The sequence below is a fragment of the Rhinoraja longicauda genome, chromosome 5, assembly GCF_053455715.1.
Source record: "Rhinoraja longicauda isolate Sanriku21f chromosome 5, sRhiLon1.1, whole genome shotgun sequence".
Lineage (NCBI taxonomy): Eukaryota > Metazoa > Chordata > Chondrichthyes > Rajiformes > Arhynchobatidae > Rhinoraja > Rhinoraja longicauda.
This window is the reverse complement of record NC_135957.1, coordinates 68,816,811-68,830,259: the sequence shown is the minus strand read 5'-3', so window position 1 is coordinate 68,830,259 and position 13,449 is coordinate 68,816,811. Positions and strand designations below refer to the sequence as shown.

At 39.4% G+C, this 13,449-nt stretch overlaps 1 protein-coding gene across 1 annotated transcript in view; it reads left to right on the top strand.

Annotated features, from left to right (window-relative positions):
- Positions 1 to 8,750, top strand: part of eif2b4 (eukaryotic translation initiation factor 2B, subunit 4 delta) — a 47,201-nt gene extending 38,451 nt beyond the window's left edge. Inside the window, exons 11-13 of the mRNA XM_078399720.1 lie at positions 2,420 to 2,594; positions 5,023 to 5,203; positions 5,934 to 8,750. Coding sequence (XP_078255846.1) covers positions 2,420 to 2,594; positions 5,023 to 5,203; positions 5,934 to 6,133 — 556 coding nt within the window. The 3' untranslated portion in view covers positions 6,134 to 8,750. The remainder of the gene's footprint in view (positions 1 to 2,419; positions 2,595 to 5,022; positions 5,204 to 5,933) is intronic.
- The last annotated feature ends 4,699 nt before the right edge of the window (positions 8,751 to 13,449 follow it).

Sequence of the window (13,449 nt, the reverse complement as noted above, 5' to 3'; positions counted from 1 at the left end):
TTCCAGTCAGGTTTCAGGGCCCACTACAGCACAGAGTCTGCCTTGTTGAAGGTACACAACGACCTGCTTCTCGCCATCAACACTGGCGACTGTGCAATCTTGCTCCTTCTCGACCTCAGCACAGCGTTCGATACAGTGGACCACACCATCCTAATTGACCGTCTCCGGTACGGGGTTGGCGTTGATGGCACTGCCCTGAGCTGGTTCGTTTCCTACCTCAAAAATAGGAGTTTCTCCATCAACATATGCAATTTTTCCTCTTCCCCAGCTAGCCTCTCCTGCGGGGTTCCACAAGGCTCCACCCCATTCTCTTCTCTCTGTACATGCAACCCCTCGGCCAAATCATTCAAAGGCACGGCATTTCTTTCCACTGCTATGCGGATGACACACAGCTTTATCTCCCCCTGAAACCAAACAACCAGTCAAATTTCATCAGCCTCATGCACTGCCTTGAGGACATAAAATGTTGGATGGCACAGAACTTCCTTCAACTAAACGAGAGCAGGTCTGAGGTCATCCTATTCCCCCCCCCCCCCCCCCCCCCCCGACTCCATCAAAATGATAACAGGGAGCCTTGGAAGCCTATCCTTCCTAGTCAAACCGCATGTCAAAAACCTTGGCGTGATATTTGACTCTGCATTAAAGTTTGACAAACGTCAATTCTGGTAAAAGCCAGTTTCTTCCAGCTTCGTACCATAGCTAAAATCAAACAATTCCTCCAATTTGACAATCTTGAAAAATCATCCACGCATTCATTTCCTCCCGCCTAGACTACTGCAACTCCCTATACACTGGGATCAGCCAATCATCCCTGTCCCGCCTGCAATTGGTCGAAAACGCGTAAAAGGAACCCCATCACCCCGATTCTGGCCTCTCTCCACTGGCTCCCAGTACGGTACAGAATCAACGTCAAGCTCCTTCTATTCGCATACAAAAGTAAACACTCGTTTTCCTGCTGGCCCTGAGGTCATCCAGCTGCTACTCCAGTTCCCCAACACGTTCATTCAAGAGCTGCAGCTGGACACAATTTCTGCAGGTGTAGTTGTGAGAAGCACTAACGGTGTCCCTGACTTCCCACATCCTGCAAGAAACACACTGTACCAACTTGCCTGCCATTTCTTAAGTGGACAAAAAAATCACAAATTTCGAGACAAAATTGCCTCAGCCTCCTTGCCTCAGCCTCCTCGCCAAAGACTCACACTTTACTCACCAAGGCACTTAAGACTTGAGCCAAAGACTTGCACTTTACCCACCAAGGCACTTCACCACAACAAGGCCACTCCCCAACAGGCTGCTCCCCCTAGAGCAAGCCCTACTTTTACTTACTGTTCAATTAACCAATTAGCTCATTTAGAAATTTGGTTACCGGTTTTTAAATGACCCGCTCTGGCAAAAACTCACCAAGGCTTTAACTTCTGCAGCCAATCCCCGCACTCGCTCCTTCACCTGCCGCTTCTCTGCCGACCTTGAAGGTATGTGTTGCAGGCTGGCCCCGAAGGGTTTTGAAATTACCTGCTCTGGATCTGTTCCTGTGCTGCACTGTTCTATGTTCTAATGGTTAACTACTCTTTAAATATATTTATTCACAAAATGCTGGAGTAACTCAGCAGGTCAGGCAGCATCTCAGGAGAGAAGGAATGGGTGACGTTTTGGGTCGAGACCCTTCTTCAGACATTTGCTCATTTACTCATTTTAAATACATTTAAATACATTTAAATGCTTTAAATACATTTGCTCATTTAATATTTTCGAACATATTAGAATCCACCATGTTCCTCTCTCACTGTCCAAAAATGTTAATGAAAGTAGCACCAACAACCTGGGAGGTAGTTGCATTTTTGGAGAAGGGCTGCCTCCATGGGGGAAATGATGTGTGACTTGAGGAGGTTTTGCTGCACAAAATAGGAGTATTGAATGACAACACTTGATTTGACTGAAGTTTATTACACTTGCTGAAAAATGGAAGCATGAATGATAGAATCAAACAGCATAGAGGAAAGCCATTTGGGCCATCATGGCTGTTTCTTATGTTCCTTTGTGTCACTGAGATGTAAATTGCAAAACAATGTAAATGATTTCCCTTTTTAATGAGCGGCAAGTTAAACGCGGAGAACACTTAGCATTTTTGTTTGCAAATTTTTAGCATTTGCAGTTTTTAGAAATTTTTCATTTACTGACCAGGAGGTTAATTGTGTTATGAAACGGATGTGACTCAAAACACAGTTTCCTCTATTTTACTTAGCCTAGGTCAGTGAAATATTTTTAGCTGGATAACCAGCAAATTGGATCTATAGCTGAACATATTTAAATCAGTCTGAAGAAGGGTCTCGATTCCTTCTCTCCAGAGATGCTGCCTGACCCGCTGAGTTACTCCAGCATTTTGTGATCCCTTTTTAAAAAGTTCATTTTCTTTTCTCAGTTCTTCGTTAGTAACCTCCATCCTTTGTGATGCCCACAAGCGGAAAAAGTTCAAGGTAGTAGTGGTGGACAGCAGGCCTAAACTAGAAGGAAGAGAGACACTCCGGAGACTAGTAAAGAATGGGATTCACTGCACCTATGTTCTTATTGGTGCTGTGTCCTATATTCTGCCTGAGGTGCGCTATTAAATTCTTTGCTATCTATTTATCGTTAAGAAATGGCTGTCTTATTATAAAAATCCTGTTTGGAAAATTGAATTATTAATACATGTGAACATAGGCAAAAGTAGTAGAACACAAACAACTCTACAAAATAAATAAATATAAGAGGGATTCCCATTGTATTTAAGTTATGTAGCTGATACTAAAGGATCAAAACTAGAAAAACGCTGAGACCACTCAGCATTTTTGTTTGCAAATTTTTAGCATTTGCAGTTTTTAGAATTTTTTCATTTACTGACACTATAGGCCAGGAGGTTAATTGTGTTATGAAACAGAAGTAACTCGAAACACAGTTTCCTCTATTTTACTTAGCCTAGGTCAGTGAAATATTTTTAGCTGCATAACCAGCAAATTGGATCTATAGGTGAACATATTTAAATTCTCCATAGTTAGCTTCTGAGGAGTTTTCTCGGGCTCTATCTGTTGTGTAGTTTTCTGAGGGAAAAATATTAAGGTGCAGTTGGTTGCGATTTCAAATCTGAGAAAGATATTAGTGCATGTTTGGTAATGCTTCTTTTCCAGCAGTGAGAAATGCAACGAGCTAAAAAAAGGAATACCGGCAAAAAGATAGAATACATTTATAAAAATATGTATATGATTCAAGTAAGAAGAGATGGACTTGTGAAAAATGGAATGTTAAGAGTGCAGAAAGCATAACGGAAAAACACAGAATTACAACTGATCCACTGAAAGATATAATTGGAAGTCAGAAGACCTGAAACAAATGGAGCTGGAGCAAGAAAGACAAGCAAAGAGAGCATTTAGTATTCTTCTCCTTAACTTTACTTTAGATCTCAGTATTGCTGAATTGACTTTCAGTGATCTGACATCAGTGGTGGGGAAGATGCTGGAGTCAATTATAAAAGACGAAATTGCGGAGCATTTGGATAGCAGTAACAGGATCGTTCCGAGTCAGCATGGATTTACGAAGGGGAAATCATGCTTGACTAATCTACTGGAATTTTTTGAGGATGTAACTAGGAAAATTGACAGGGGAGAGCCGGTGGATGTGGTGTACCTCGACTTTCAGAAAGCCTTCGACAAGGTCCCACATAGGAGATTGGTGGGCAAAATTAGAGCACATGGTATTGGAGGTAGGGTACTGACATGGATAGAAAGTTGGTTGACAGACAAAAAGCAAAGAGTGGGGATAAATGGGTCCCTTTCAGAATGGCAGGCAGTGACTAGTGGGGTACTGCAAGGCTCGGTGTTGGGACCGCAGCTATTTGGATGAAGGGATTAAAAGTACCATTAGCAAATTTGCAGATGATACAAAGCTGGGTGGCAGTGTGAACTGTGAGGAAGATGCTAAGAGGTTGCAGGGTGACTTGGACAGGTTGTGTGAGTGGGCGGATGCTTGGCAGATACAGTTTAATGTGGATAGGTGTGAGGTTATCCACTTTGGTGGTAAGAATAGGAAGGCAGATTATTATCTGAATGGTGTCAAGTTAGGAAAAGGGGACGTACAACGTGATCTGGGTGTCCTAGTGCATCAGTCACTGAAAAGAAGCATGCAGGTACAGCAGGCAGTGAAGAAAGCCAATGGAATGTTGGCCTTCATAACAAGAGGAGTTGAGTATAGGAGCAAAGAGGTCCTTCTGCAGTTGTACAGGGCCCTAGTGAGACCGCACCTGGAGTACTGTGTGCAGTTTTGGTCTCCAAATTTGAGGAAGGATATTCTTGCTATTGAGGGCGTGCAGCGTAGGTTTACTAGGTTAATTCCCGGAATGGTGGGACTGTCATATGTTGAAAGACTGGAGCGACTAGGCTTGTATACACTGGAATTTAGAAGGATGAGAGGGGATCTTATCGAAACGTATAAGATTATTACGGGGTTGGACACATTAGAGGCAGAAAACACGTTCCCAATGTTGGGGGAGTCCAGAACCAGGGGCCACAGTTTAAGAATAAGGGGTAGGCCATTTAGAACAGAGATGAGGAAAAACTTTTTCAGTCAGAGAGTTGTGAATCTGTGGAATTCTCTGCCTCAGAGGGCAATGGAGGCCAATTCTCTGAATACATTCAAGAGAGAGCTAGATAGAGCTCTTAAGGATAGCGGTCAGGGGGTATGGGGAGAAAGCAGGAACGGGGTACTGATTGAGAATGATCAGCCATGATCACATTGAATGGCGGTGCTGGCTCGAAGGGCCAAATGGCCTACTCCTGCACCTATTGTCTATTGTCAACATTAAATGCATTACACAGTCTGGAAAATACAAGAGAAATTGTATCGTTCATGTGGGTGCCCATTTTTCTGTGGTTGATAAAGTTAGTACAGGGTTTAAATAGTGCCAACAAGTTCTTGCCTTACTGGCATCAATTAATTGAGACGATTATTATTATTTTTTTTCCTTTAAGCTATTCATTGCATTTTTTTACACAGGTTTCTAAGGTGTTCTTGGGAGCCCATGCCCTTCTTGCTAATGGTTATGTGATGTCACGTGTGGGAACATCACAAATAGCTCTTGTGGCAAAAGCATTCAATGTACCAGTCCTGGTATGCTGTGAAACACACAAGTTTTGTGAAAGAGTTCAAACAGATTCATTTGTATCGAATGAACTGGGTAAGTTTTTAATCTATTATTTTAAATGAGGAGACTTAAAAAGCATCATTGCTGAACTTCATATTGTGAGAATGTAGGATAGACAGTTTTTCATGTTTGGCACAGACCTGTGGGCTGAAGGGTCTTTCCTTTCTACCTTTTCAATCCATTTCTTCACCCATTGTATTCAATGTATTGCACCCATTTTCTTAAAGGCATGAAACGTACTTGCCGTCCTCTGCCCACCAAATCCAGTTGTCCCTATTGAAAGTGAGAGCAATACTAAAAAATTGATACTTGGTTGAAACGTGACTTCAAAGGTTTTTTTTCACTATTGCCAGCTCTGTGAAGTTTGATTTTGTAACATCAGCATATGCTTAATTTTTTACAAAAATATTAAGTAATCCACCTCAGTGCTATCAACGACAATTGTACCTAGACAAGATTATGTGCCTACAATGAAATATATTATAAGTAGGATAAAATGTGTTTTTCTTCAAATAATTATTTTATATGAAAAAACATTGTGGCAATCAGATATTCTTGTGTTAACCCCACCCATTTGCTCACAATCCTCTTGAGAATATTCCCTTTTTGCATCAATGACTGAATCAGCTGATGGACCCAGATGACTGACTTGCAATGCAATGCTTTTCATGAACTCTGGGTATCTGAAAATGCTTAATGACTGCTGAAATACAATTACTTGTAGTTAACAATTACTGCAAGTTTTCAAAATGGTCTTTTGCAGATGACCCTGATGATCTTTTGGTGACCCGACGTGGAAGAACTCCTCTTCAGGATTGGCAGGCAAATCCCAAATTGCGCCTTCTTAACTTGGTATACGACGTGACATCGCCTGATTTTGTTGATTTGGTAATCACAGACTTGGGAATGATCCCCTGCACTTCAGTTCCAGTAGTACTGCGAGTAAAGAACGAGGAATATTAGGACTTTGTGAAACCGTCCGGTGAAAAGCGATGACGATGGTTCCAGTGTTTTCACATTTTCCCTGGCATGTAATAAAAAACATAATAATTTGGTTCATTCTTGTGTGCTTCTGTGAAATGAGACACGATGATTAAGGAGTTTGTCGAACTGAAGATATTTATTTCAACATACTTCTGTCCCAAATGACTTTTTTTTTCCCAACCCATACGAAAGAACCTCTTCTTTGGGTTGAGGATAAAATCACTGCTCTCTGGGTGAGAGTACAGACTGGAGACGTGCCTCAACAATACCAACAATGTGACTTTGCAACTTGCCCACAGGGAGGTTTGAGAAATTTGCACAAGGTGAGTGACAGCCCCATAGTACATTACATCAACAAAATCTTGCTCTTCTCAGATATCTACAGTACAGGAAAACATTCCAAGATTTATTAGTTAAAGTACATCGTATCGAATAAAGATTTGCAAATCGAAGAGGGCTTTAAGATAATACTAGACGGGTGTGGAGTCATTGAGTCCTAACCTCTCCTGCGAACCCCCCCCCTCCCCCCAGGGCCAGGGGCAGGCGAGGGGGGAGAGGAAAGGGGAGAGGGAGCCATTGACCCTGGCCCCCGGGCGGCCATCGCGGCATCCAGAGCGACCCGTGGGGTGCAAACCTCTCCTGCTGCGGCAGCACGACGGCGACGGCCGTTACTTTGAGCGGGAAGAAGCCCCGGCAGACAACTAGCAAGCTTTGAGCGCACGTGCAGATCAGGCGGCCATCTTAAGTATTAGATCAACTGGCCCCAACTGCACAGGCGCTGACCCGTTGGGTTCCCTTTATGACGTAGAACACGGGGGTATTGCTGCGCAGGGCAAGTGAAGGGCAAGTGGCAAAGGGATTTATTAAAGTTTAAAAAGTGATTTTTAAAGTTTAAAAAGTGAATAACTTTTAAAATATAACCATTTGAACCGTAGGCCAATGGTCAGTAAGGTGGGCCTAAAATTGTTGAGCTGTTTCGGTTGTATTTCGGGAACAAATATATCCACAAACCCACAAAACAAGTATATCCACTAACCCACAAATATACAAGATGAGAGTTTTAGTTTCGATTTGCGATTTGTAAAACTCTCATATATATATATAAATAGATAGATAGATAGCTATGGTATGAAAAATGATGGGCTCTATCAGCAGATTCAGTCATTGGTGCAGATAGGGAATATTCTCAAGAGGATAGAGTGAAAAGGGATGGTTAGAGTTTGAAAGTGCCGATACTGCAAACAAAATTAAAACATATGCCAAAGTTTGCTGCCTGCCTCATCGGGTGACATTTCCTGCACTCCCTTTCAGTTCACCGAATTCACTGTAAATTCTCAAAAAGGTGAATTAAAAGTTTTTGTATTAAGGGTGCGGTTGATAAATCCGATTAATCTGGAAGATCTGCTCGTTTGGCACCAACAAAGTCCGAAACTATGTATGTCTATGAAACACGCGTGTGAAATTAAAAGTTTTATTGCATGTGAAATTTGAAACATTGTGTGTAATGTTCACTTGTGAAAGTGGAATGCTTTACGAGGATCTTACCAGGACTCGAGGGTATGAGCTATATAGAGGTTGAGTGCAGGAGAATGAGGGGTGATCTTATAGAGGTGGATAAAATCATGATCGGATAGGCGCAAAGAATTTCTTGCCCAGAGTAGGGGAATCGAGAACTAGAGGAAGTATGTTTCAGGTGAGGGGGAAATATTTAATAGGAATCTGAGGGGTAACTATTTTACATAGTGGGTGCATGGAATGACCTGCCAGAGGAGGTAGTTTAGGCCGAGACTATTGCAACATTTAAGAAACAATTAGACAGGTACATGGATACGACATTTTTAGAGGGATATGGGCCAAACGCTGGCAGGCGGAACGAGTAGGTGAGACATGTTGGTCGGTGTGGGCAAGTTGGGCTGAAGAGTGTTTCCACGCTATAACACTATTACAGCTTTCAAAAGAAATAGAGATAAATGTTTTATTGGAACTTTGTGAAAGCACAAAAGTAGGCAGCTGTTTTGGAGAGTTGCAAAGAATACAGGCAAGATAAATAGTGATTTAGAAGATGGACTCGCCATTACAATAAATTGCTCTCAACTCTATTAGATGCTGTGACTGTTTATAGTTTATTTGAGACAAATGTGCTATTAACAAGCATTCTCCAGTCATGTTCCCATCATCTGTTAATGATTGAAAACATTCATTCTCACCACTCAGGCAAGAGCTGTCGGTGTTCCTTATGTTCTATGGGAAATGCTTAGATATTTCTGATCACATCTATGAATTGTGCGGAGAAATAACAGTGTATTGGATTTGCCATTTTACTCTCAATCTGCAAAATTTTAGCCATTTTTTTGCTTAGCCATATACATGTAATGTTTTTGAAGAAGGGTCCCAGCCCGAAATGCGACTTATCTGTGTTCTTCAGAGATGCTGCCTGGTCTGTTAAGTTACTCCAGCACTTTGTGACTTTTTTGGTAAAGCTGCATCTGCAATTCCTTTTATCTAATGTTTTAGCCTGTCAGTTCTATATTGATAGTATTTCAGCCACAATTTTGCTTCCATTTAAGTAAAATAAAAGCACCTTCAATATGTTCAATTGAGGCAGTTCACATGTTTATGTTCTTAACAAACATCACCCATCATTTTCTATTGAAGAACATTTTCTTGGCATTCATGCTGTGCTTTGAATGCCACTATTTTTATCAACAATATGGAGGCTAAAATACAGATGTAAAGTTGAATGTAGAGACCATATGCTCACTGATTATGTATTACTGATTGGTTTAACAGCAGCTAATATATTGAGTTGCCTTGTCTATTTTAGGAAAATTTATGCTGCATGCTAAAAGAATGTTATTAACTTAAAAAGACAATGTGAAAATGGAAGAGCACCTTTCCCCAAGTTACTTTAAAAAAAATTTAAACTGGTAATTTTTTCTCTCCAAATTGTTCATTTTTTCCTTTCATTTTTCTCTTGCACTTCAATCATTTGAGAGAAAGAGAGGTGCAATCAATCAATTCACTATTAAGAGATGAGTTGTCTGAAATACCTGCATTGGCAATATTTTTGATGCTGCAAGTCAAGTTAACTTTTTGAATTAAAGGTTAACACAATTGCCTTTATCGATAACTGGTTGCAGGTAGAGGGTTCCTCCAGCAGATGGCAACCATGTTTTCAATAGCAGTGGAGATTTCCATGGAGGCTTTCATGTTTTGTTGGAATAAAAGGACGCACCTTTATGAAGATAAGGAGGAATTTCTTTAATCAGAGGGTGGTGAATCTGGGGAATTCATTGCCACAGATGGCTGTGGAGGCCGTCATCGGGTAATTTTAAAGCGGAGATGGACAGATTCTTGATTAGTAAGGGTGCCAAAGGTTATAGGGAAAAAGGCAGGAGAATGGGGTTGAGAGGGGAAGATAAATCAGCCATGATTGAAGGCGGAGTAGACTCGATGGGCAGAATGGCCTCATTTGATCACATGATTAAAGCTGTGTATTTCATTCAGAATGATTAACATGAACTTTGCACTAAAGCCTTTCTGAAGTTTTCAGAGGTCTGCCGTATTCACCAGTATATCATTTCCACTAGTTTCCATTTTAGTTAGCCTACAATCTCTTCCCCTGAGCAGAACCTGCACAGAAATATAACACATCACTTATAAATCATGCAACACCAGGACTTGGTTGATCCTTCATTCCTGTAACTCCCTCGACAACATTATTTGAGATGACTGTCACCTAAACTGTTGTTATTCATGGGAAAGACCGGGATCATCCAGCACAAGACCAGGATCATCCAGAGAACCAGAGGACAAAGGTTTAAGGCGAGGGGGGAAAGATTTAATAGGAACCTGAGGGGTAACCTTTTTACACAAAGGGTGGTGGGTATATGGAACAAACTGCCGGAGGAGATAGATAAGGCAGGTACTATCGAAACATTTAAGAAACATTTAGACAGGTACACGGATAGGATAGGTTTAGTGGGATATAGGTCAAACGCATGCAGGTGGGACAAGTGCAGATGGGACATGTTGGCCGGTGTGGGCAAGTTGGAACGATGGGCTTATTTCCACGCTATATGTCTCTGACTTCTGAAACTGGGAAACAAATGCAGTTTTGACACTATCTCCATCATCATCTTTACCACCACCAGTACAATCCAAGGTAAATTAACCAAAAGTTATAAATTGTTTTATTATGAAAAATATTAATAATCATAGAGGCATACAGTGTGGAAGCAGGCCCTTTGGTCCAACTTGTCCATGCTGACCAAAATGCCCCATCTACGCTAATTCCATCTGCCTTTAATAGGCCCTCATCCTTCTAAATCTATCTATCTATGTAACTGTCCAATTTCTTTTTAATATTGTTATGGTACCTGTCTTAACTACTTTCTCTGGCAGCTCATTCCATATATTGTATTGTATTGTAATTAATTTATTAGCCAAGTATGTAAAAACATACAAATAATTAGATTTGCCAAAAAAGCAACTAGACACAAAACTACATAAAAATTAACAAAGATCCACCACAGCGCACTGTGATGGAAGGCAATAACGTATTATCGTCTTCCCTCCTTTTCTCCGACGGTCGGAGCAGCCGAAGCTCCAGCAGCTGGCGATTGCAGCTCTCGCGTCGGGGCGATCGCAGCTCCTGCGATCGGGGCGGTCGAAGCTCCTGCGGTTGGAGCTCCCGAAGTCGATCCCTAACCAAGGGATCGCGAGGTGCACGATGTTAAGTCCGCAGGCTCCCCGCCTAATGTATAGTGAATAATGTAAATTTTAATACAAAATAACAGGTATGTAGTTCATAGAATAAATGTGATTTACATCTGACCTGACCTACAAGAGACCAGGAGCCATTGCATCAATTAGTGTTGAAAAGCTGATTGCTTCAATTTGTGTTGAAAAGTGCCAAGATGTGTTGGAAGGAACTGCAGATGCTGGTTTATACCGAAGATAGACTCAGGAGAAAAAGAACTGCAGATGCTGGTTTATACCAAAGATAGACAGGAGAAGAAGAAGAATAGGTGACACTTCGGGTCGAAGTCTGAAAAAGGGTCTTTTTTAAAATTTTATTAAATTTTTTTTTTAATTTATTTTTATTTTTACAGAACTTTTTAGAAAACAAGCCCTCCCACCCTTCCCCCCACCCCCCTTATACTAACCCCAAATAAGAAAAAAGAAGAAAAGAAAAAAAGATTAAAGATTGCCTGGGTGTTGGGGGTCCTGCACACGCCCCATGGAATTCCAAACAGAATGAACTGCATATATATGTACATCTCTCCCAAAAGAACCATTGAGAATATGAACAATTCTTCTATATATATAGGCCCCTCTTTTGTAGATAAGGACGCCAGATATTTTAAAAAGTATATATTTGTTCCTTAAGTTATAAGTAATTTTTTCAAGTGGGATACAGTTAGAAATTTCATTATTCCAAAGGTCCATACTTAAATAGGAATCTGATTTCCAAGTAACTGCGATAGTTTTTTTGGCTACTGCTAATGCGATTTTTATCAATTCTTTCTGATATATTTATTCATTTTAAGTTGTGGTCTTATTCCTTCAACATCACCCAATAACAAAAATCTTGGGTTGTATGGAAGTTGTATTCCGATAATCTGTTCTAGAAAACTTCTTAAATTTGTCCAAAAAGGTTGTATTTTTGAACAGGACCAAGTAGAATGAAAAAAAGTACCAATTTCTTGATTGCACCGAAAACATTGGTCAGATAAACTTGAATTTATTCTCTTTAATTTTTGTGGTGTGATATATAATTGATGCAGAAAGTTATATTGTACTAGTCTAAACCGAACATTTATTGTATTTTTCATACTGTCAAGGCATAGTTTTGACCAATTTGTTCCATCAATATTAATATTCAAATCCGTTTCCTATTTTCGCCTTGATATATGAATTCCTTGTTTAGGGTCCTTTTTTTGAATTAGATTATATATAATAGAAGTAAAATTTTTAATTTGTCCTTTTTGAATTAGGTTTTCAATTTCCTTAGATTTCGGCAATAACATTGTTTGACCCAATTTATCTTTTAAATAAGCTCTTAATTGAAAGTAACAGAAAAGAGAATTATTTGATATATGATATTTATTTTTCAATTGTTCAAATGACATCAATATACCTTTTTCAAAGCAATCACCTATATATCTAATCCCTTTTTGATGCCACCTATATAGAAGCTGATTATCCATTGTAAAAGGTATCAATCTATTTTGAATCAAAGTAGTCTTTCCTAATAAAGATTTTTTTGTTTCATCCTCAAAATTTACCTTATTCCATAATCCGATCAAGTATTTTAATAATGGAGATTTTTTCAGTCCCCGTATCAATTTAGGTTCCCATTTATATATAAAGTCTTCTGGTATATTTTCTCCTATTTTGTCTAGTTCTATTCTTGTCCATGCCGGGTTTTTTTCTTCAAAAAGAGATGCAATAAATCTCAGTTGGTTTGCTTTATAATAATTCTTAAAGTTCGGAAGTTGTAATCCTCCTGAATCAAACTTCCATGTCAATTTTTCCAACGATATTCTTGACATCTTACCTTTCCAGAGAAATTTCCGCACATATTTATTTAACTCTTGAAAAAACTTCTGTGGTACTTGTATTGGTAATGTTTGGAATAAATATTGTAACTTCGGAAATATATTCATTTTAACGGCATTAACTCTTCCTATTAATGTTATTGGTAATGTCATCCATTTATCAAGGTCTTCTTTTATTTTTCTTAGTAATAATAAATAATTTAATTTATATAAGTTTTTCATATCATTATCAATTCTTATACCTAAATACTTTATACCAATTAATGGCCATCTAAATTGGGTTAGTAATCGACATTGAGTGTAATCTCCTTTAGTAAGGGGTAGAATTTCACTTTTATCCCAATTTATTTTATAACCTGATATTTTTCCATATTCTTCTAATCTAAAAGATAGTTTGCGCAACAAATCTAATGGTTTTGTTAAGTATATCAAAACATCATCTGCAAATAAGTAAATCTTAAATTCTTCCTGATTGACTTTAAAACCCTTAATATCTGGGTCAGTTCTAATTAGTTCATCTAACGGTTCTATAGCCAGGACAAATAAAGCAGGTGATAATGGGCATCCTTGTCTAGTTGACCTTTTTAATTGAAACGGTGTTGAAATTTGGCCATTTGTCACTACTTTAGCTTTGGGATTCACATTTAGAGTTTTAATCCAGTTTATAAAAGTTGTTCCTAACCCATATTTTTCCAATACTTTATATAAAAAATCCCACTCTAACCTATCAAA